The following is a 24,702-nucleotide window of genomic DNA, read 5'->3' on the forward strand; positions in this document are numbered from 1 at the left end:
TTCAGGTCAGACTTCTGTTTTTCAACAATGCATCAGCTGGATTAAAGTGGCAGAGGGCATGCTGGGTAACAGAGGTTGTCACAACTCCGTTTTGAAGAGATCAACTCGTCGAATGTTACCGCTGGTGCCTGGCACTAAAAAAGGCACAATAGAAATATTTTTAGGTATTTGTATATATCTGTGTCTTTTAAAATCGTACACACTGAGTCTCTTCCCCTGAACCTCCTGCAGTTTGTGTCACTGAAAACAAACCGCTCGTCACTTCGCTCTCCTCTCTCATTTGCTTGGTGACGTTCAGTCTCCTCCAGACACACAGGTGGCTCGTCCACTGCAGCACCGGCTCCTCAGACACACACTGGCTCAGGCTGCGGCACCAGACTGAAGAGCTCCAGGTGTAATCCTCACCTGCTCTCTGCCTGTTAAATCCCAAATGTTTTCAGTTATTTTGTGCCCCCCTCTCATCATTTGTTTGGGTCTCTTCAGCAATGGCAGGATTTAGCACTCCAGGGATTAGTCAGAGTGTTTTTCGTGTTCATGCAGGAAGGAGGTGGTGTCAAGGCTTTTCTTCTTTCACATGGATGCAGCATATGCACATGCGGTCGCATACACACACCCATATTAATACCTTCTGTTATACGACTCTTTACTCTGAGTCACCATCTCTTTCTCTTTCTTTATTGTGTGATTAAAGCCACGTAAGAGTTGGATGCTGATGAACAAAGCTTTCTTTGAACACACCTGAGCCGCAGCAGAGTGACGGAGCACTTTCTCTCTTTTCATGATGCGGTTTATTTGTGCCAACTGCCCCTTTTGAAGTTTCGTTGCTTGGTGCAACTGAGCCCCAGAACGTCCGCGTCGTGTCGGCCAGTGTTGGCTTCCTGTGCACAAGAAGAGGGGGGGAACTCCAACACATGGTTCCCAGACTAAACAACACGATGAATGTTTCCTGGATTCATCCTGGCACGGAGGCACCCCAATCTGCCCAAGTGGCTCGACCCACTGACTGAAAGACGGCACTGAAGAAAAGAGAGGGTAGAGGAGAGGAGAGGCTGGAATGGAGGGAGAGACGAGATGAGTTTAGTCTGTTCATTTAAAGTCTAGACACCACCGCAGTAGCATCGAATTACAAATGGAGTCTTATTCGCATAGTTTGTACCATCATTACCTCCACCTCACCCCTGCCTGTTTGTGTGTTTGTGGGTTGGTTGGTTAGTTTGTAGGCAGGATTCTTCCAAAACTACCAAACGGATTTTCCATGGAACTTGGTGGAAGGATGGGACATGGGCCAAGAGGGAACAGGACAAAGGGTTTTCTAACTTTCTAAACCTGACTAATTGGTTGGCCTGTTGCGATGCTGGTTGCAGCTTTTCATTCTGAAACTGTGAAAAGTGACCTGCAGTAACTGAGGAAGTAAAGACCTCCAGAAGTCTCCTGAACCACGAAGCTGCACAAAGAGCTGTTTGGTGAAGCTCGACTCGATACTGGAGAATCAGCCAATGTCTCGACCGTGTCAGTCGTGCGTTTATTCAAATTTTATAAATATTCGACTTATCACGTGTCCAAATCGCACAAAATTGGACTCTGCACTTCCTCGGCTCCTGAACAATACACATACCAAGTGTGAAGTGGATAAGATGAATCTTTCCCGTGATATGCCTTCCACATACAGACAGAGGTATGCGCTCTATTCAACGCCATTCTAGTTCTTGATCCGTAATGAAATTGTAATAAACTGGAACTAAGCTAATCACGCCAATGCACCTCAACTCTGAAAATCCTTTTTGCGTCTTTGTCAGCTTTACCCTGACAACCTGACACATGTTTAAAGAATTACCGGTGTATTCACCTCGGTCTAAACTCCTCCACGGCCCACAAGGTGTTACCCTCACGCGATGATGGAACTGTTAACAAGACCAACAAAAGCGTGTGTGTGCTCCTGTCAAACCTCTCCCCCTCCCACATGTCACCTTTCACCTCACACCCCCTCTTCACATCACACCTTCACCCTTCTTTTGGGACGTAGCGCTGGACCCCGGCTCTGTTTGTCCGGCTTAGTGAGACACTGAAGTAGAGGCTGGGGCTTTGGGAGAAGGGGCTGAGGTATCGTGGTGAAAACTTTTGGCAGCTGGAAAGGCGCCTCGCTTTGGGGAGAGGGAGAGAGCTCCGGGGGCGACGATGGGCTGAGCCTCACTGCGGTTTTTAACAACAAGGCTGTTGGACTTGGAGAGAAAGTTCCAGACACACCCCCAACCCTCACTCAACACCACCCACCACCCACCACCCCCTCTTTTTCCCCCCTCATGCTTAAAAAAGTATATCTGTCTCAGTAAAGACATCCAAGCAGGAAGCCCCCTCCGTGTGTTTTCCTTCACCCTCACCCCACCGGCTCCCATCCTCCTTCCTCCGTCACTCTTTCAGCTCGCGGTTGCTTTCTCTCTCCTGATTGAGGAGAGCCAGACTCCGGGTAGAGTGGCAAGAGGTTAAAAAACCCCACTCAAGAGGGAACCCACACACACAGACACACACACACGCACACATAGACGTCTACATGTGATCTGCCTTCGCCAAACAATGGCCGTTGGCTGCGAGGGAGGTGGGGGGGACGGAGGGGCAGCGGTAGTTTCTTGGATGGCCTGATTGGAGCATAAACAGCAGCAGCCCCAGGAAGTGCTGAAGTGAGAGAGAGAGAGAGAGAGAGAGAGAGAGAGAGGGGTGTGTGTGAGGGGGAGTCAGGGGGAAGTGTGCAGATCTGCCGGGAGAGAGCAAAAAACTTTCGGGACTGCGACGGTGCTTGAGTTAGTTTGTGTCACTCTGGTTGCGTCTGAGAGTTTTGGCTTTTTCTTTCTATCGGGAGGTATCGCAGAGAGAGAGAGAGGAGAGAAAGGTGAGTCGTTGCAACACACACACACACACACACACACACACGCACACACTCACACGCACGCACGCACACACACACACACACACTGACACTAAAACTTACAAATGTGCAGATGCTCAGTCGTGCACATGTGAGTCAAAAACCCCATTTCCCCTGCATGGATTCAAATTGCTGCATCCTGACTCATGACTTGTCTTGTTTAAATATTATTTTAAATTCCAGAGGCTCTGTTTTTGAATGGTTTCACTGTAGTGCTGGAAGTGTGTGTGTGCTGTTTGCTGATGGTCTCCCCTGCCTCTGAAAGCTGCTTGTTTTGCATAGCCGCTTTCTTTCTGTTTTGTTTTTTTTGTGGTGCCTTGAACCGCAGCCAGCCATTCAGTGCGTGAAGGGAAAAAAGAAAGGGGACCATCTAATGTGTGTGTGGCTGTGTCTAATTAAGCTGATGGGGGAGAAGAGTGGCGCGAGGGGTCAGGTCGCGGGAGGTTGAACTTGAAAAAGAGGAGCTAGGTCACGTTCACCCAGCACAGTCCTCACTCAGATCAACCTCACCTTGCATTATTACTCATGTTCTCTCCCTGAGCAGAACTTTTCTTGATGTTCCTTCGCCGCCCCTCCGTCAGATCCGAACTTGTAAGATCACGGAGGGATGACATTTGTAGATGAAAGCGGCTCGTGGTGAATCAGATTTGCTGCAGATTCGGTCGTGTACGCTGCTGTTTGCTCTCCGGATCAAATGGATTGCTGGATTTCTCCCACCGGGGAGATGCTGCACTCCTCCTCTCAAAGTGAACATTAGTGTCACAGGGCAGCTTCAAAGCCTCTGCCATGCTTTTACACATACACTTAAACTGAGCAGAGAAGTAAACTTGTAAAAGTTAATTCTTTGCACATGATATCTATTAGTGCCTGGTCGGTCACTGCACTGCAAATAAAATAGCATTTCAGGTATTTCACTCTCTGTATAAATGTAGTTTTCCCGTCTGGAGCTGCTGGGATTGCTCTAACTTTTTCCACTGCTGAGTAGATTTGCATCTGGAGCGAGCCGCTCTGCCCGAGCGCAGGCAGACGGAAAAAAATGTGGTTAATTTCACAGCCATCCAAATGTAAGTGAGTAACGTGAATCTCATTTAACGTCAAAATGTCTTTTTTATCACCGTTAAATTGTCAAAAATCCACATAAATCGAATTGATTGTCAGGAAAAGCAACATCCTGAGATAAAACTAGACAGGGCGGCTTTGGCTCAGGGGGTCAGAGGGTAGAGCGGGTCGTCCTCGAACCAGAAAGCCGTTGATTCGATCCCAGTCTTCCCCTTTCCGCATGCCGAAGTGTCCTTAGGCAAAATAGTGAACCTCATAGAAAAAAAAGTACCGCACATGGATGCACTGTATGAATATATGTCATCAAGACTATGAAGCTCTATATAAGTACAAACCATTTACCATTTACCATTTCTTACATCGACCGAAGTTGTTTTTTACTGGAGAGAAAGTGAGTAACATCCCGAGGCAACGCGCCAACAGCCATTTTTATGTCGAAACTCTGGAGTAATTCTCTGAAACCCTATTTCTTCACCACTCAGGTGTTCAGTGACGGCCGTGATTTGTTGTGTCTCCCAGCGATGAGTATATCAACTTGATTTCCTCCGCCGGGAGGGAAGGTAAACTAGTCATAAAGAGGCGTCTCGTCAGGAAGACAAACGAGCTTGCACCCTTGCGCCCCAATCCGGAGCCCCCCCGAACCTCATCCTTCATCGCCGGTTCGGGCCCTTTGACAGCGTCTCAAGTTTTCTCCGCGCCCTGCTGATGTAGCAAGTTCTCCGTTTCTCACACGAGCAGAGGAAACCGTTATTAACTGGAAGGCAGTGCTTTGGCTGCCAGTTTAATTCAGCCGAGCTATTTGTCTAAGTGGTAGCATATGAGGCGCAGCGAGTTTGGCAGTGTTTTTACAAGCCGAGGCACACACGGTAGCTCCGGACCATATGCCTCCATTTGTCTGATACAATTAGGAGACGCTAAGGTTACGTCTTGACCACCTGATCGCCTGTCTGGAAACACTGGTGCACCAGTATCCAGACATAACAGGTCGTATCTGGCCCTGCGCTGGAGATAAAGCACTAATCTGGGCCATATGTATTCGCTGATGCTAATCTGAGGCCGTGGAGTTTGACGGCTGCCACAAGACGCCGAGCCCGGTGGAGACACACCTGGTCTAAGTGGCGCGTGGCCAAGCGGCGGTGAGGCTGGTGGAGGGGGGGGGGGAGCGAGAGGCCTGACCAGGTGTTTCTCCCAGGGAGCTGTCAACACTGTCATCTCTCATTGGGCCCCGAGCCAAACGACGCCACGTCCCATCGGGCTCCAGGGTTTGATCAAACCTCATTAGAGGGCTTTCATTTCAGGTCCCATTGGTGGCTGAGAGTTATGGAGACGAACAACTATTCTCTACCACAGTGTTTGTAAAAATAAAAAAAAAATGTATACAGAAAGACGTACAAAAAGACAGAAAGACGAAATGCTGATAATGTATTTTGCTGTTGACTTCACTAGTGCAGTGTCCGTTCTGAAGCTGACTGTTTGGAATGAACCATTTGATGCTGGTTGCAGTTTTCTCTCAGAACCCTGAAGCTGCACCACCGCTGCTGCACAAAGAGCTGTTCGCCTGTTTGTTCAAAGTTCGGTGAAGCTCGGCTCAGTGCACAGAACCTCGAACTGGAGAACCAGTGTCCAAATCGCAAAAACATTGACTCTGCACTTCCTTGGGCCCTTAACGGTACACAGGCCAAGTGTGAAACCAGAGACTTCTGGAATGATTTGATAGATGTTAAAGAAAAATGCTTGTTCAGAATCAACCTGGTTTCATGGCTGCTACTTTTCAGGAAAAAGTAGTTTCAGAGCAACAGTAGCTGTGTGGATTATTTCAGGGCAGCAGCAACAGAATTTAAGGAAAGAGAGTTACCTCAAGTTGAGCTCTGTAAAATGTTCCAGTATTGGGTTCTCTCCTAAGAATGTGGTTTGCTGAAACTATTTTAAAATATCATGAATAAACTTTCAAACTTTATTTTAGTTTGACCTGAATCGGCCCTTTGGAATAAAACTTTTGCAGATTTTTTTTTCTCTTCTGTCCTTGACGTCCTCCACAGGGTCAGGGACAGGGAAGCGTCCCCTGCTGGTACATTTTAATTCAACCAACTTTCGGATTTTGCCAGAGACAAATTAAACACGATATATTCTCAGTCAGCTGCGAATAGCTGATCTCGTCCCGCAGGCAGATTTTCCATCATGTCAGCAGCTTAGTCCAGAGGCCAAAACAACTCCAGTCTAATAGAGGTGGGAACGATAGAGAGGAATCCGACAAAATCTCCTCCACGTTAATTGACTTCTGCTCGTTGTAAATTGACCTCATTTTGAGCCAAATCATTTTTGCGAGGAACGGATGAAGCCGCTCTTTGCAAACCTTTTATTTCTGCAAGGTAGGAAAGTATATAAGAGCTTATCTTACTTTTAAAGTAGCCGAAGATAAACCATTTCTTTTACAGTCATTGACATTTTTGCATTCCTTTTTAGATGCAAGCTAAATGACTTTTTATGATGATTAACGACTTGTTCGGACAAATGTGACAGACCAGCAGAAAACGATTTAATAAAGCGGGGATTTGTCGTTCAGCTAATAATGATTTATTGGTGTCACTCTTCTCAGCTTTTCCTCAGCTCTTTTTTATTTTATGTCCATTTTTATGTGTTTTTTTAAAGGAATCCAAAGCAGAGAAGAACAAACTTAGCCACAAATCAGAATCATGAGAAACATAAATATCAGTTTGTCCTGCACAATAAAAGTGACACTGAGGATATGTTTCCCTCGTCTTTTATGTGCTGTTGGGGCGACGGTGTACACGAGGCTTATGTTCGACCTCTGGAGTTTCGCTGCAGTCGTTGCTGGTGGCTTTGCTGTGACGAGGATTATCCGCAGAGGAAAATCGTGCTTCCTGTCGTGCGAATGTCAAATTTGCCAAGACGTAAAAAATTAGATTTTTTTTTATGTAGGTCCCTCTGCAGAGAGCGCGTCAGGGGAAAGTCACTGGAGGTTAAGCAACAGACGGGAGGGGGGGGCTCAGAGGAAGAGCAACAACTGTAAAACATCTGGTAACTTCTCCTCTGTATTCAGGAGAGAAGTGCTCCCATTCTTGTCAGCCCCTCCCCGGCTGTTTGGACGACACAAAAGTCCCTCTTGACGTTCGCAAGGCTCCACATACTTGAGTGACTCCACCTTTTCAGTGAAGTCATTTGTTTGACCGTCTCCTCTTTTCTTTGGCGATGACGAGAATAGAGTTGGGGTGGGTGGGTGGGGGGGTGCTCTCCACCCACAGGCTCAGACAGACAGAGGCGGGCGGGAGAGGCTCGGCAGACACTGACGCTCTTCACTCGCTATTAACCCTCCCAGGTCTTTTTTCCTCCTCTCCCCAGTGTAAACACCCCTGCGCCTCTGCCATCCGTCCACTCCTTCGGGCATGTGATTTGTCGCGGGGCCTCCTCTAACACACAAGAAGCTGTGACAGGCATGCTTTGTGTGTTTTTCCCTCTCCTCCGGGGAGGAACAATTTAGGTGAGGTCACATTGATAATTTGCCCTCAGGCTTCAGGCCCGTAAAATTATATTTGCTTACGTCATTCTTCTTTTTCTTTTTTTTCTTTAAAGCACTTGAGATTTTCTGTCCCCATAAAACGTTAATTATGAACAGTCTGAATTTGAGTATTAAATCTGCCTAATCCCAATAAATATGGATGAGTCTTCTGTCCTGAACCCTATTTAACGACCTGCTGTGTCTTGGCCTTTTTTTCCACAGCCTTTTTTTATGTTTCCTATCGACCTCGCTAATGACTTATTATCGCGGCGATAATAAGTCGCGATTTCATAATCACCCCTCTGCCCGACAAACCCCGCGCTCTCTCATTTAGCCACAACTCCACTGTTCCTGAAAATGCTCCGCAAATCCTGTGACACACGGGATGTTTCTGTTAAGCCGCCGCTATTCTAGGAACGGCGGCTATACCTGCGCGCTGGGGGTTTGGAAGTTTTGAGGAAAACCTGTCTTCTATCTCTGCACAGCGCGTTTGGAGAACTCCTTCCTGCGCTGACTGATAAACAGTCGGGACCGTGTAAACACTGGAAAGAGACCGAGCAGAGCAGTTTAATGAGCATCAAAATAAATCCAATTCAGGGTAAACGAAGTGACGGATACACACAGAACGAGTTGCTATATTTGCGGTGTGTATGTACAGATGAAGGCACAGAATCAGGTCTATATTCTCCGAGAGCTTTATTTAAGCAGTAGTGGGATTAGAAGTGTGACTCGTCTTGAAATCCAGTTGAGGACAGGTTCTGTCACGTGATAAACTCGGCATTTGGTGACAGTGAAGTTTTGAAATATAAAGTTTTAAGAAAACTTTTAGTCCACCAGTTTCAACGGATTAGAATGAATGAATCTTTGTTGAGACAATCTTGTTCCCCAAAGGATGAATCCAGATTTTTAATGGTTCCCTCTCTGGTTGAAATGTTCACACTTTGACATTTAGTGGATTAAATTGCTGTGGAACTTGGTGCAGATAATAAATCCTAATGACTTTGTTCATCCCCAGACTTTTTCTGCTTGTTGACATTTGAGTCGCAGACTAAACTTTTGAGGAAACTTTTTCCTGGTGCAGATATTGTAACCCTGTAAAACCAAACTTTCAATTTGTTCAATATTTGGTATTATTTATTTAGCAAATCTGTGAAGATGCCGTTCTCCAGGTATCTTCAGGGGTTGTGAATGTGGAGGTAGGTAACTGGACTTGTTTGTGTGTCTTGAAGACGTTTAACCTCTCGTCCAAGAAACGCAATTAAGTCCGGTTGCCTGTGTTCACGTGTACAACTCTATAACGCAGCTTTACTTTCTTTACAATGAGCATCACAGCTTCACACAGTCTCACTGAAAGGAAACCGACATATTCAACATTCTTCTTAACAATTTCCATGAAAAGACCAAAACCAACACGTCTACCAAGCCTGCCTCTCAGCTCTCAGCCACAAAGGCCATTCACTACCACTGAAAATCTAGACCGAATAATTTCATAACAGAGTTTGCATCTTCTCCCAGTGTCCGTGTGGGTTTTCTCCGGCTTCCTCCCGCAATCCAAAAACATGCATGATGGGGTTTAGTTAATTGGAGACTCCTCGGACCTGTGATACACTCTGGACCTGTCCAGGGTGGCCCCTCGTCTCCAGCTCCTCCCATGTCCCTCGATAATGGCTGGATGGAACTGGGCTTTGTAGTTTAATACATTACTCAGAACTAACAGGAGTTAGTGTATTTAGTAGGGACCAAGTTTAGTCAAAGATTTTATGTCCTTGCTTTTATTGGGCACCACAAAGGTTTATGGGATAAGACTCAACAACGGGCGAGGTCGATAATAAAGAACTTGTTAATAATTTATTCTTGGTTTTGGTATTTTCATGGAATTTATTGCTGGTAAGAAATGTGTTAAGCGCAATATTGCATGACTGTATGTCTCTGTGACTCAGAACCTTTTCAGTAACAGTATGAAATAAGTTTTTTTCACGTCTGGATTTTTCCGGCCCACACGTCACTCCTGCTGCAGTGAGCTGTTCTGCCCTCTGCTCCCCTCAGAGTCATGAAAGCCATGTTGTAAAACCTGACATTTTCAGTGTCGGAGTAGGTCTGCTCCACCTCTGTTTTCCTGAATGAGTTTCCCTGGTATTGCCAGTGTTAATAAAAACTAAACATGTCTCCAGTGGGAAAATAGTTTAGGGATATTTCAGCAGTCGTTACAGCTGAAAATCCTAATGGGTCTTTGGTATTTTCCGTTTCAGCCCTTCACTGACGGACTTCTCTTTTTGAGTTCGAGGCGTAAAGGCTCCTCCACCAGGCGCGTCGAGAAACTCTATATTTTAAAGCTTATCAGATAATATCTATATTATGCAGCCGTCATATGGTTCACCAGTCTATCATTACATTCCGCGTAAAATACTGGAAAATATGACGGGTAATTGGTTCGCTTGGATTTTTCCATTCCCACTCAGTTTCTAGCTGGAATTCGAGGCCACAGAACATTCCAGCTTATGAACATTTCCATTAGCCTTTATAATAGCAGGAAGAGGGGAAGCAGCCCTTTAACACACACACACATTCACAAACACACATTCACCCACATGCCAACACACACAGTTCCGTCCCTTGTGCCTTTATCACCTTTTCTTAGCACTTTTGTTTCGAGGTTTCCTTCCCACCGGGGTTTTCCTCTTCAAACGAGAGTGCGTGTATCCTCCCCGGCAGCAGCACAACAATTCCCCGGTTCATTTCAACCCTCCAAGATCGCTGGAGCCGACGGGCGGCTACGCACATGCTAAAGCTATTAGGCGGTGGATGACAGTGGTCAGCCACAGAGGCACTGCAAAATAACCATATAACTGTGCACAGAATGAAGCGGAGGGGCTGGGACGGGGGGGTAGGGTATCAGTAAGTGTGCGCACGTGCAGCTGTGTTGAAATGTGACTCGGTATTTGTCTAACCAGTCGGCTGCCACTCAAATAACAAGTCGTTCCAAAGGAGGAATGTGCCTCGTTCACATCTTAAAGATATCAATTCATATTAGCCTCGGTAATAGCTTCCTGTTAATTTATCCAGCGTCTGCTCAGTATCCATTCAGTCTGACAGGTCCTGGCCACGGCTGAGGAGGCCTTTATTATTAGACTCCACCCGTTCGGTGTCTCCGACAGTTTGATGGAGGACTCTCTGTGGAGCTGGAGAATGTCTTCATTACAGCCACTATCTCAGTTTGAACTTACTGGGGAGTGCATCCATTGCACGTCTTCACTTGGTATCAGCCGGCACCAATTAGTCGAGCAATAATTGGGACGGAACTCCGAGGCTAAGTGTTTCGTTCTGCTAATGTACAACCGAGCTGTAGTTGAATATAATAAATATGCATATAATCTACGTATTATTACAACAAACTGTATATGATTGACTGTGTATAAAGATGGACGACGCATCTCCATCTCCTCCCACTATCCAAAAAGTGTTTTTTATAACACTTGGACAAACATCAGTGTGATAAGAACTATACCTAAAACGACAGAGACGTTTTACTTCTTCTGTCCTATCCACTAACATGGAGGAGGGGGGGGGGGCATAGGACCTGGACTACAACCAGCCTCAACATATCCAGAAGAGGCAAAGCAACATTAGCATTAGTTTCTTACAAATTTAAATTCCAATATTCAAAGTTGTATATTTGGGTCTCAAACCTATACTCCTCGGGGGAATATCAGGCCCTTTAGCCGCTAAACTGTGTTTACCAGCTCATGGCTCACTTTACCTGTCTGTCCTTTGGTGCTGGGCAGTTGAAAGTGGCTTCATCAGGGGAATGAGAAACTAAACCAAACTGTAAAGTGGTGGGCTGCAAAACCAAAACAATAAGCTGAAAGAAGCTAAAGTTTTCTGTAGTTTAAAGGGCATCTGAAGAGTTTGGTGATAATTCAAACAAATAGAAAAGAACAAGTCCTTCAACTTTAATAGACGTATAGACCCCACGTTATTGGAGCATTTGTTGGTCAGGAGAATCGTTTTGATTCTGTCATCGCGTTTTTGTGAACTCTGCACCAGAAACGTCCACATCACCTTTATGGGGGGAAAGATCTCTCCTTGTTTTCTATGTGTCTCAAAACGACCGCAACATTCTCTCTGGACTATTAAGCCGTGCAGTTTCTATGGAGCAGCTGCACACTTCACACACACACACACACACACACACACACACACACACACACACACACACACACACACACACACACACACACAGGATGACAGCACTTGGTTTAAATGTCTGCTCCCTCATTTCCAGCCTCGAGAGTGTTTGCTCTCCCTACGAGACAATAGCAAAGACACACACACACACGCGCACAAAAGAATCCTTAACGTTTCCTATTTACGAGTCTATGCTGCATTGCGGTTGGTGGTCTCGGAGTTTGCAGCGTACAGTATCATTTCCAATGGGGGGGTAATGTGTTACACAGTATGTCCCAGTAAGCTGGATTCACTGCTGCTTTGATCAGGGTAGAGTCCCTTCACTAATCGGCTTGAGCTCTGGACATTTGCCCAGGACACGTATGTGACACACACACACACACACACACACACACACACACACACACACACACACACACACACACACACACACACAGACACACACACACACAACTGTGATTAAAAAACAGATGTGAGGACACGGCCAAAAAAAGATGGTCTGAATAAGTCCAACGGGAACAAACTGACATAACCCGCAGATGTTTGACTACACATTTGCGTGCACTTATGTGCCACTTGTGACGACTTGGAGATTATATCTGCAGTGAAAGTTCTCCCCGTACGCTCCCTGTTTGTATACAAGGGAAAAAGTTTTCTCTTTATCCCGAGCAGCCGAAAATAGAACTTAAATGACGTCAAGCCCACCTGGATGTTTCTCGCCTTTGTTCGCACCCGGTGGGGAAGCAAAAAGAGAAAAGGGGCAGGATCTCTGATCTGTGTTTTAATTACAGCTGCAGGACACAGACGGGATTAGGAAAAGTAAATGCTCAGCTCCTGTCTTTTCTCCCAGTCGTTTTTTAGAAGCCATGTAAGAGCTCTTAATAGCCCCGGGCTTAACTGCAAATCTCTGCGCCCTGCAGTCGAGTGCTAATAAACAGGTGCAAAGGGATTTTTTATCAGCTGAAGGGCGAAGTGAAAAGATGGAGATGGAGACGGGAGAGAAAGAAACGGGAGGAGAAAAAGAGATGAATGCATGCGGAGGGGAAATGAGGAAGAGGTGCATCTTGAGTGTCTGTCACGGCCCTGCCTGCATTACATCACTGAGATGCCTCAGCACTGATGACATCGTCGGAGTGAGGAGGGAAGGTGGGGGCCGGCCCTTGGGATGATGTCATTAATAACCAATCAGAGGACTCGGGGAGCCGTTAGGGTTCTGGCTCAGCTCCTGAGGCTGAAATAGTATAGGATCCCTGAAAATGTCTTTTTCCTCCTCTCAAATCACGGAGCCCTTGTGTCTTGTCCTCGGGTTATTTTTAGACTGATGGCGAATATAATTCAGACCTGCTCCTGCCTCAGCCACAGACTGAAGTGTAAGCAGAGCCGAGTCTCCCAGTGAGGAGACGGTCCATGTAAATATAGACCAGTCCACGGGGAATTGGCATTTCACTGATCTAATAGCACATGAAGGAACTGCTTTGTGAGCGTCCGCACGAATAGAACAGTTTCTCCTTTATTAAGTTAGGTGTGTACCAGGCAGTGTTAAGCAGCCAGTTGATTTCGAGCTCAGGAGGTCATTTAGATTCACCTTGATCTTCATCTTTCAGGACTGTGACAGTGGCATCAATTTCCACAACCAAGTTATCAGAGCGCTACTAATACACTGTTAAAAATGCACTTGTGACCTCGATGTTTGTCAAACTGTGACGTCGTTTTCTGTTAAGCCTTTATTCGGAAAACACGAGCACGAGTGAGCAGGGAAACAAACTTCAGTTGGACATTAATGGACACACTGACAAGAAAGCTGTGACTTTTCATTTGCTCCAATTAAGTCCTAAATGGGACAGACATTGTTGACCATTCTCCATATAACTCTCATTTAAACCTGCATTCCTGGAAGGCAACACTGTGCAACTTTTCTAACCTTAAAATAGCAGCTTTTTAAAAATGAGTTTGATGGTTCACTGACTTGCAATAGAGAGAATGTTTCCTCTTACATTCCCAGTCCTCACCCTGAACGTCTGTTCTTGTCCGGGTGCGATCAGTGAGAAGTGTGGAACTGACTGAGAGTCGCAGATTCAACTGTCAGAATCAGCTCCAGCAGGTTGAAGAGCAAAGCTGAACTGTAGATCAGTTAAAAAGACTCGTTTATCTCTAATATTCAGCAGGAGACTTTTAAAATATGACGAATTCTATACAGAGTTTGGTGGATTTGTAACAGCAACATCTCTTCTGGTTCAGGAAGCTGGGGATCATGGGTAATATCCATCGTTCAGTTGCAGTTATTTTCCTCTACATGAAAACCACTTAATCACTCTGACATGAAACCCAACATATTTAATCACCGTGTGTGGCTGCAGAGGGCGCTGCTGCTTCAGTGAAAGTTACAGTGTCCCAGCCAAAAGAAACTATTTTCAACTATTTTATTCTACCTTGCTTTTCTTTTACTTGAACAAACTGTTTAATGACTCTGCTGAACTACAAAAGAGAGTTCAGTCTGTCAATAGTGTGTTAAATTAGACTTACAATTCAAAACTGATTAGAGCACAGTGACACTAACAGGTGATATTTAATGAAATAAAATCAGTCCCATTGTTCCCATTGAGAAACCACTCTACCGTCCAGATACCACTGTGACCTGACCCCTGCCTGTCTGTGCGTTATGGCCCCTCTCTGTGTGTGAAACTATTAAACTCTGCAGGAACTCGTGTTTCCTCTCCCATGGGAAAGCTGCAACATTTCCGTTACTGCAACCACACTATAATAAAACTTGTGTGTTTTGTTTTTTTCTTACTTCCCCTCAGTGTTGGTCACCTGCATTCTTGTGATTCCTCCGAGAACTCTCCCCTGGCAGCTCTTGAAAATATTGACTTACCCTTTTTTTATTGTGCGTTTTAAATGAACAATTATAGGTTTTTGGGGGATTCACATTCTTTACAAGGAGCTGTGGAGGAAATGAATGCACTTGGCCGACAGAATTATGCATAGTTTGTGCATTAAAGCATTTTCTCCCTCCCTCTGAATGAGTCTGGCCAAGCTGGTCCATATTCACAGACCTCCCACTTCCAGGCACCTCTGCTCCACGGAGCCTTCAGCCTGGATTCAGTCCACCCACTGACTCATGCATATGTGTACACATGCATGGACGGGGACACGCAGCCTCAGACACAGCAGGTTTTAATAGATAAAGACCAGGACAGAGTCACTGGTGTTCTCAGGCTGGCTCAGTGTCCACAGAGTCGGTTTCACATCCCTCCTCCACGGGCACCACTTATCAGCTGCAGCAGCTCTCACCTCTCCAACGCAGGACCTCACGGAGCCACTCAGCTTCATCAGCCCCGACGTGGACACACACAGATGCAGACACTAGTCATTGCCTCAAATATAAAGTCGTTTTCAGCTGGATTTAAAACAACAGACCTTTATCTTCACGCCTGATATCACACAGTTGATTTACTGTTTTGGCAAACGCTGATTGTGGGATCATTTGCATTAGTGACGCATTTGATTCCTGACATTACGTCCCTGAGCTGTTGGGGCGTTAATGAGCTTTAGGTTGACGCATGTTACGCTGTGCTAGCACGCGGCGGAAAAAAGAGGGAGAAGAAGAAGAAGAAGAGATAGGTGCTGAGGAAAGAGAGGAACTTATGATTGACTGGCTCGAAAAAGTCCTAAGCTGCTTATCACTGTGCAGAGAGTCCGTTGCAGTGCAATCACTTTTTAATAAATTTGTGAGGGAGTAAGCATAAGGCCTGTGCAGACTTAATGCATAGTTAACTCGCTGCAGTCAAGCTGCTTTAATTTGCTCAGGACTCTGGAGCGTCTTCATCCACAGCCGTCTTTTAAATGGGCCGTACTCCATCTATTTAGCAGCAGATAAGAGGAACAGGTGCTTCCTGCCGCGTTCAAGGCTGTTTGTGCAAAGTAAATCATGGCGTTTATTTACTGCATGGGCTGCGCCCGTGTGTGTGTCGATATCTCGAGTGCATATCTGCAACGTGCACTTGTGTTTGAATTTGTTGACAGAGCGAACTTGCCAAAACAGATAAGGGATATCTCACAAACAAGTGCGCGGCCTGGGAGAGGCCTGAGAATTCTACTCTCGCCTCGTTCGGTTCCTGTGGCAACACTCGGGAAGCGTCGTACAAGCGGAGGGACGTGTCTGCGGTGGAACTGCTGTCGGGCGGCTGTGAGGTCGGCAGTGAAATAATCATCCCAGGATCAGACTTCGGCAGAGAGATGATGGCTCTTTTTGTAAGAAAAAGAAAAACATGTCAGTTCATTCTCAGACTTTATATAAAGATGGAAGACATGACAGCCCCTGAGAAGTGGAGCCAAAGCGTCTCAATCGTCCTCTGGTGGCTGGCGGCAGTATAGGTCGTGAACCCAGCTTCCTCCGTGTTAGCGGATGGGACATGGAGCAAACATCCTTTTTCCTCCAAGATGGTTTCTTTTATTTTAGGTAGTTCTTATCACACTGATGTTTGTCCAGGAAAGCGTCATGATTGGCAGATGAGACTGACTCGTGATATGGTCGAGTGCGTGTATCTCCTCTACCTCGATACCGCAGCTCCACCCCCCTGATCCCTACAGCACAGACTCCAAATGACATCATCGGCACAAGATGGTTCTTACCTGTGATGTTTTAGCTTTAGAACATTTTGTATTTTTACATTTTGCATTTTGTCTTGTTGAGTTGTACAACATGTTACAGTCATTGACCCGGTATAACAAAACACAACCCCGTCATTTTAGTATTGACACTCACAGAAATAATTCGCACTGGTAGAATCCATTTCCAGATCAGCCCTAGTCACACTTAAGCTGTTAAACAGATGACTCACTCGCTCACACTGGGGATTTGGTTAAATGAACTGCACTGAAGCATTTTCCAGCCCAGTGAGAGCGCTGTTATCTTTCATCCAGGGAGAGAGTTCAGGCCGGATCTCCTCGGGAGATTCTGGCCCTCTGGAGGCCGCGGTGGTCAAGTCAGCGTGAGACCGTTTCCACAGAAATGTTTCTCTCAGGCAGGGGGAGACAAGGTAGCAGCTTCCTCCTCTCTGGCTGCTGAGTGCACGTCTCGCTCGCAGCTGCAGCTGTTCTCAGCATCGCTCAGTCCCCCCGTCAGGACACCACCAGCCTCACTGTTGGCCCAGAGACGGTTGTCACGGGAGACCAGCAGACATCTGAGCCGGTGGCGAGGTTGACTTACACCTACTCTGGCCACGAGTTAATGAAGTGTGCACACTGCCGGGGTTTCGCTGGCAAACATGTGCGTTTGTGCACTCACACACACACACACACACACATAACTGCACTCACAGACGCACTAACAAACACACCAATTGGTTCATTAAGCAGCACTTAGTGTCTCAGTTAATAAATGACATAGGAAATATTCTGGAGCCTATTTCCTTGTGAACAACTGAGAAAACACACCCACACACCCACACACTCACACACACACACACACACACACACACACACACACACACACACACACACACACACACACCCTCACACACACACACACACACACACACACACCCCAAGCTGTATAATTTCCTTGTGATCATTGCACAACATGCCTGGAGCATGTTCAACAGCACCCCCTGCTGTAGGGAAAACCCAGTGCATCTCCGACATGTTCAGTGGAGAGGAGGTAACGGGCTCCGGGTTGTTTTTGGATTGATCCGGTGCTGATGTGTGTGCTGATGAGTGGAGCCGGCCAATAAACAAAGCTGTTTGTTTGAGTTGTCCTCTGGCCGTCTTGGAGGGAAGCATCAGAACTAACAGGCCGGAGCTGCCAGAGGCTCTCGCTCAACTCCCCCTCTGCCTGTTTACTTTGTTAGTCGTGCAACAGCAGGAGAAAGAAGAAGCAGATGGAGCGACGAGGGAGAAGTCCGGGAACAGAATGATTGATTTGATAGAATTTCCCCCTGAATTTAAGTATTTACTTTTACGAGGGCAGGTGGATCAGACTGAGTTAAACTGTATTTAAGTTGTGGTCCATTCAGTGGGAAGGGTTTCTAACTTGGCACTTGAGTTAAAGATCTACAGGATAAGCAATTCCACTCGACTCGGAGGTAAAGCTGCGGCAAAATCAATTTGCCGTACTTCATTGGGTGCAGCTACAGTAAAGAGCCTCACTTGAATATGCGGAGAGACTCCTGTGTGATCATTTAACCTTTATTGTGCAACGTTAAGCTGTCAGATTCCCTGCTGCTCCCATGGATGTTTTGATATCACACCAACGCTCTCCTCCTCTGCTACTATTTCCAGCACTTACTCCAACATACACAACACACACACACACACACACACACACACACACACACACACACTAGACTCCATGTCTGTAACTCGTATCTTTTGGCCATCTGCCTGTCAGGTTTGTTTATAAAGCTCCAGCAGAGGAGAAAGTCTCGACAGGCCTGTGTATCTAACTACACACACACACACACACATTGATAAAGTATATATTTGCGAATATGCAACTATCTTAATTGAAAGATGCACATTGTGTGTGTGTGTGTCTATTTTCCTTATTATAGCTGACTGATATGGGAAAAAGAGACAGAGACCGGAACGTAGAAGAAGAAAAAATGCGTAAATTCAAGTAGAAGAGGAAAATCTAGTTACACTGAGGAGTCCCACTAAACGTTTCCGGAAATCTGACATTTGGAATCCCAGTGACGTTCTTTTAAAGCCACTAATCAGAGTTTATTTGTCAGCTTCAAGTGGATAATTCATACGCAGTGTTTCCATCCCTGATGGAGCGGACCGCATAAAGGAGATGATTGAGAAACGCTGTTATTTGTTCACTGTAGCGTGCTCTATGCCAGTGTCAGACATGGGTCATATATGGGTGAATGCTCCCTCAGCACACACAGGCACCGTGGACTTCACTCTTGAATCAGCACAGATTCAAACACAGACAGAGAAGGAAGAGGTTTCGATCATAAAAAATGGGTTTAGAGGAGGAGAAAGAAAATTAATCTGAAAAACAACAGAATTTGAATCTGAACGTGTACAAATTTCTGTCGTATTGAATTCATTCAGTCCAGTTCTCTTACAAGCAAAAATAAAAATGAAAATAAAAGTCTGTTATACTTCCCATATTGTGAGATCCTGATCTGAAACCCACATAACCAACTCAAATCAAAACAAAAGTTCACCACAGTCACATTCGGCCTCTCTGATTGGTGGACACGTAAGTGGACAATTTTCTTTGGCAGTGAGCCCGAGGCTAAACGACAAGTAGAATTCCTCTATTTACGAGATGTTTCCACCCCCCCCCCCCTTCTCCTCTCCTGAATCACTTTCACGCGACGACTGTTTTTCCCATTGTGTGCAAAAATCCATAAGTGTTGACATTGAAAATTGCAGTTTTTTTTTTTTATGAGCTGAACAGGCACAAGAGTGAAGCAGACATCCAGATCGGATGTGAGATATTTCCTGCATGTGAGCGTTAGTGTGTGAATGTCTGTGTTTGTGTGCATGTGGCGTGAAAAATGTGACCGTGCCGCATAGCCGGACACATTTTCTCTGTCTGGTGTCGCTCACCTCCAGAGTGGAGAGTGGAGTTGGGTGGAATCAGAGCTCAGCGAGAAGTCGGTGTAGACGTCGGTTTCTCTTTCTCTGCAGGCGTTTAGCTGGTCACCTCCACTGACGTGCACAAGCAAATATCACTGCAGTCATTTGGCAAACATCCTTTGGAACAAATGCCTTTGAGTTAATTTATGGAAATTATTTGTTGACATATCCGTCTGGAACACGAGAGGCGACATGTCTCCACTTCCTCCCACTATCCAGAAATGAAGCCAAAGTGTCACTGCCATCTTGTGCCGAAGACGTCACTTGCAGCCATAGTCGGTGCATGTTGGCTTCACTTTGTGTTCAGTCTAGTCTGGAAGTGTTGAGACAAACAGACGGACAAACGTTATCAGACTACGAATCTCTCGCTCCGTTGACATTGTGTATTTTCTCCTTTTAAAAACGACATTTAAAGTAATAGACTTTATGTTAGAATGGATGTTTTTACAGTATATCAGGAGCTACATTTATTCTAATCATATTACAGCAGGCTCAGTTCCACATGAACGGATCATCTGATGCAACGACTGCGATAACTTTTACATAATAAGAATTCTGTCAGACTGTCAACAGTGGACCAGTGCTGGTGTGCGGACGTGCCTTCATGGCTTCAGGGTATCGCTATGTGAGGCGCTGCTTTTACTGCACACAACAGGGCTTTGTATCTAACTGCATAGTTATGGGACAGTAATAGTAGGGGAGAGTGGGAGTGCGACCAGGGATACATTCCTACATAAATAAGCCACAACCAGAAAGTAGCTGTAAACAGCAGGAGGGCCCCCTCGTCCTCCTCGTAAGACCTGGCCTGAGTGTTCATGGACAAGTGTTTGACGTTTTGTCTTTCAAATGAGGCGACCATCATTTACTCAACACGGGCAGCTGCAAAAGAGGGAGCGACATTCTTGAGCTGTTGGAAGTGAGACGTGATTCACCCGGTGACCCGATTTCTTCAGGCCTGGAATGCTGACAGGGAAAGTGCAGCGGGGCAGGTTGTTCGGACCACAGGGTGTAATTGCTGGTTCGGAGGAGCTGCTAAAATTATGAGTTTGCCTTGGCAGGGACGGACCTGTTGGGATGATGTATGTGTCACTGTCACACCAGGACACCTCTGACACAGAAACACTCACTGTTTCAAATTCTTTTGTGAGATTTCTACAGAAAAAGGCAGCATTTAAAATTTTTTAGTCATACAAATTCGTTATATACTCTGGAATGTTTTATCTAAACATTGGAGAAATAGGGGGAAATAATACATCAGCTTTTAGTTGTGCTATGTGTGAAAAGGTGTTTCCATTTAAACAACTGTAAATATTTAAAGATATAATGCCTATGTTATATATTTTGTTAACTTGTGTACAATTATCCAAAATGTTTCCAACAATGTTCAGACCCAGAGGAGTCTAGAGGGAAAAAGTTTTCTTATTCAAGGTAACTGCAATCCCAAGCTGCCTTGTTATTGTTTTATTGAAACACCCCTAGTGGATGAAGTTGGAGTTGAAGGAAAGTTTTTAGACTTTTTAAAGTTTACGCCATAGAAAACAAAGTTAAAACACTCCTGTTTCTGGACTCGTTGTTTCGCCTGCTTGCGGCGATCAAGCAGAGTAAAATCCTATCAGAAGAGGAAAAACCTAACCACATAAAGCTGCAGCGCTCGCCATCTGCTCTTTAAGCTATTATTGAATGCAACATGTTCGAGCCTGTACTCTGGGGTGGGGGGGGGGGGGGGTTCTGGGAAACATAGGAAATCACTAACTTACGCAGAAGTAGATGAAGCAGTTTGAGGTAAAGTTTGTTCCTCGAGGAAAATCACTTTTTCCTCCACAATGTAACACCTGGAATTGAATAAACATTATAGATAGGACTTAATATTGCATTAAGCTAACTCAATTCCACAGTATGATGAAATGACGTGACCTCTTCTTCTGTTGCCTATTGTGTAGAAACATGTGAGCGGGTAGAGTCAGACACAAAGTGGGTGGAAGCCGACTTGTCTCCATATGTTAGACATTATCCCGTCAGCTGCTGCATTGTGTTTGTTCATGCGCTCATCGCACCACTTTCAATTACATGGCCCACAAACTAGGCCATTGATCCCCCTCACTTTTTTTTTTTTTTCTCTTTACCTACGACAATTCGATGCCGACGTCTTCCCGCACGTGTAGATTGGGTCACTTACATCAGCAGCTGCAGAGAAATGAACTCATGCACAGCGGCGGCCCTTCCCCTCCCCCCCCCCTCTTCCCCCTTGACATCAGACATGTACAGACTGACGTGTTTGCACAACGTATGTAGCAGATGAGCATGTTTGCTGACTGTCAGGCAAACAGGGCAGCGTTGCTTTCACGACCCCTCGGAGCGGACGCAAACAGAAACACTGTCTCCCGTGAGCTTCCTAATTGGAAACAACACCGCCCGCAGGACTGGCTGCTTGTCTCGTTGGGGTCGCGTTGATCAGATAACTCGATCACATATTAGCCGGGCTGCCATACGCTGAGAGCCGTTTGGATGTGGCTCAGAAGTGGGTTATGACACATTTGGATGCACTCTCGTGTCTGGTGGGCCCCTCGGCAGGGGGACGGAGAGTTAAACAAAAGACAGCTTGCAGACAAAGTCCTGATGAAGCACAGACTTTGTGTATATACGTGTGTGTCTGTGTCCGACGATTTTACTGACACCTGTTAGTGTCGGGGTCCTGTTTTTAAGAGGAGACAATGTGTTTCTCATCAGTATCTTCTTTTATTTGCTCCGCGTCTCCAACTCGCACTTTTGCATTCAGCCTTTGACCACTAGCAGGAGAGCTTTTAGCCCGAGGGTGAAGGCCCAGTCGCTCTGTGTCCTGGAATGCAGTTGACTCTCTAAATCCCCACCAGTCTATCCTGGGGCTGTGGGGCAGGGCCTATCTCAAGCCCCCTTTTTTTCCACGTGAGCCACGTCTGGAATCTCTAAGCAAGCAGTTATAGCCGATTCTCCCAGCCGTCGCTCTTCTACCGCGTCGTGTTGATCCCAAAGTGCGATGGAGGAAGAAATAGCAGATGAAGACAAAGATTGTTCGCGCGGGGAAGGTAATGAGCTTTTCTGACATGACACCTGCAAACGATCCTTCGGCGGTTTGAGTCTGTGCTGTCTGCTGAGTGTAATTTGGTTGGCAGTGGGGGTAAAGTGTGTTTGGGAGTTAAAAATAGGATTGGAAGTACATGAGACGTGCTGGGGCTCTGAGCCCGGCCAGGGTCGGGGTCTGTGCTGATAGTGTTGGTGACGCGAGCCTGTGTGTTTGTGTTTACCGACCGAAGCAGTTTTGTGTTTTGACAAAAGCCATAGGAATTAAATGGGAGGACATTTCCCGGCACAGGAAAACAAGTAGGAATTCAACCGCTGCAGCTAATGAGAATGTGTTTTACCACTCCTGAGTTCAGCCTTCGACTCAGTCCCAACACGTCTTTGAGAGGAAAACGAGAAATTCCTTCTGTGGCTCACAGTGTGTTTTCAAGCTTTCAGAGAAGGAAAGAAAAGTAATTCTAACCTCTCACAAAATCACTTGAAATATCCTCCTTCAAACGTTGAGGAGCTGAACTCCATATGTGGGCCTTCATTTTCCACCATTACCCTCTGAAAGGTGCATATTATAGGTCTACCTGCCTGTCTGGAAAACAGGCGTATTGCTTCTTTCCTCCTCCTCTCCTCTCCTCATCTCCTCCTCTTCCTCTCCTCTTCCTCTTCCTCCCCATACACTATCTCTCATATTGATGGATTACAAGTGTGCGCCCTCAGGCCCTGATCGATTCGAGACAAGATAACAAAGTGCAAAGATGTTCATATGCCTAAAGGAGGTTGTGTTTACTTTATCTCCACTCTGCCCTGAAATCAAATATCCATCTTCAGCACTTTATTGTTGTTTTCATATCGGACAGAAGGGGACGGATCGCCGACTGCAGAATAACGGTGACACAGGCCTTTTGCTTTGCTGTAATGATGTGAACCCGCTTGCAACAGCTGGAAAACTCGACATCCTCGGCAGAAATCTGTCTCACAACAACTGAAAATAGAAAAAGACAGATCCTCTTAATGTCTCTGAGGGGAAATCTCACCTCTCACTCTGGTGCACCTGGTTGTTTCTGCTCGGCCTCGGCTCCGGGTGAATAAACAGATGCTCTGGAGGTCTCGGTTTGTGTCGCCCTGCATTCATGGATCTGTGGCTGTAACAGCTGTTTCCAGTGCGTGTTTTCATCACCAGCATTGCGACTGTCACATTCAATTTGGGGTTTATTGTTGAAATATACAAGAGCATGAATACATAATGAACTGTGCTCAGACAATGTTTGTTTCAGTTTTGCATCTGGAGAAACTATTAACATCAGTCAGTTTTTTCTTTTCTCTCATGGGTGTGGGGGGGGGGTGTTACAGTAAAAGATAAGATCACAGTTTCGATTTTTCAAAACATCCGCATGGAACATGTGTTTTGACCCCTCGTCTCTCTGTGTCACCTCCGTTCTCCCTCAGAACAAAACAAGAGCAACCTGAAGGTAACCTCACCGGAGGATGCCGAGCACGTGGGCCGCCGACAGGCCTCCCCAAACGGGACGCCGCCATTGAGAGGAGACGGCAAAGGCAGCCGAACTGTCCCCCGGAGGCACACGTTAGGGGGAGCCCGCGGCTCCAGAGAGATCCTAGCTATGCAGCCGCCAGACATGGACAAGAAGAGGGAGGCGTTCCTGGAGCATCTGAAGCAGAAGTACCCCCATCACGCCTCAGCGATCATGGGCCACCAGGAGAGGCTGCGGGAGCAGGTCAGTCAGAGAGGCTTGGATGTGGAATGTTGGGATCTCATTGTTTGGTTTGAATTATATTGCTATTAAAACATTACAGTATATTGATATTAAAGCTGCGCCTATATATTACCCATGGATCCAAAGAGTTGAGACTTCACCTGAAAGTCCAGACCGGTAGAGAGACCAGAGAGGCCTCTGCTTCTTTTTCTTCTTCTATTGTTTAATACTGTCTCAACTTCCTGTCAATGGTCTGAGAGTTTGAAATATCCCAAAAAGTGTTTTCACAATGCAAATGAAGTGAACCATGATTCACTTTAATCCTGAGCAAGACCTTTCTTTCTCTTTCGATCTGACTTTGGTTTGGCACTAAAACACCAAAAGGCTATGAAAGTTGGTGAATAATTGATTTGTTAGTTGGCAAGAATCAACTCAAATTTCTTTAAATATATTAACAATTACAACTTTATAACACAATAAAATGTAAAATGCAAATGTTTTAGCTGGTTTTTCTTTCCCCCAAGTCGCCAAAAATGTTACTGCAGCTTGATTGTCCATTTTAGACGATCTTATATCATTTCTAGTTCAGTTCAGTCTGGTGCAGCTTAATCTTACATCTGTAAAATCAAACAAATAGTTCTTCACATAAAAACTATGAGAAAAGA

The 24,702-nt window shown here is 45.8% G+C and overlaps 1 protein-coding gene across 13 annotated transcripts in view; it reads left to right on the forward strand.

Annotated features, from left to right (window-relative positions):
* Nucleotides 1–24,702, forward strand: part of si:ch211-285f17.1 (sickle tail protein) — a 109,458-nt gene that overhangs the window by 39,166 nt on the left and 45,590 nt on the right. For 10 of the 13 annotated variants that reach the window (XM_035142880.2, XM_035142882.2, XM_035142875.2 and 7 more), the window contains exon 2: nucleotides 23,772–24,058. In XM_035142880.2, coding sequence (XP_034998771.1) covers nucleotides 23,772–24,058 — 287 coding nt within the window. Of the gene's footprint in view, nucleotides 1–2,685; nucleotides 2,885–22,092; nucleotides 22,337–23,771; nucleotides 24,059–24,702 lie in introns of those variants that run through there. The other 3 variants (XM_035142884.2, XM_035142881.2, XM_035142885.2) reach the window with 3 other exon arrangements.

Source organism: Hippoglossus stenolepis, chromosome 19 (genome assembly GCF_022539355.2).
Source record: "Hippoglossus stenolepis isolate QCI-W04-F060 chromosome 19, HSTE1.2, whole genome shotgun sequence".
Lineage (NCBI taxonomy): Eukaryota > Metazoa > Chordata > Actinopteri > Pleuronectiformes > Pleuronectidae > Hippoglossus > Hippoglossus stenolepis.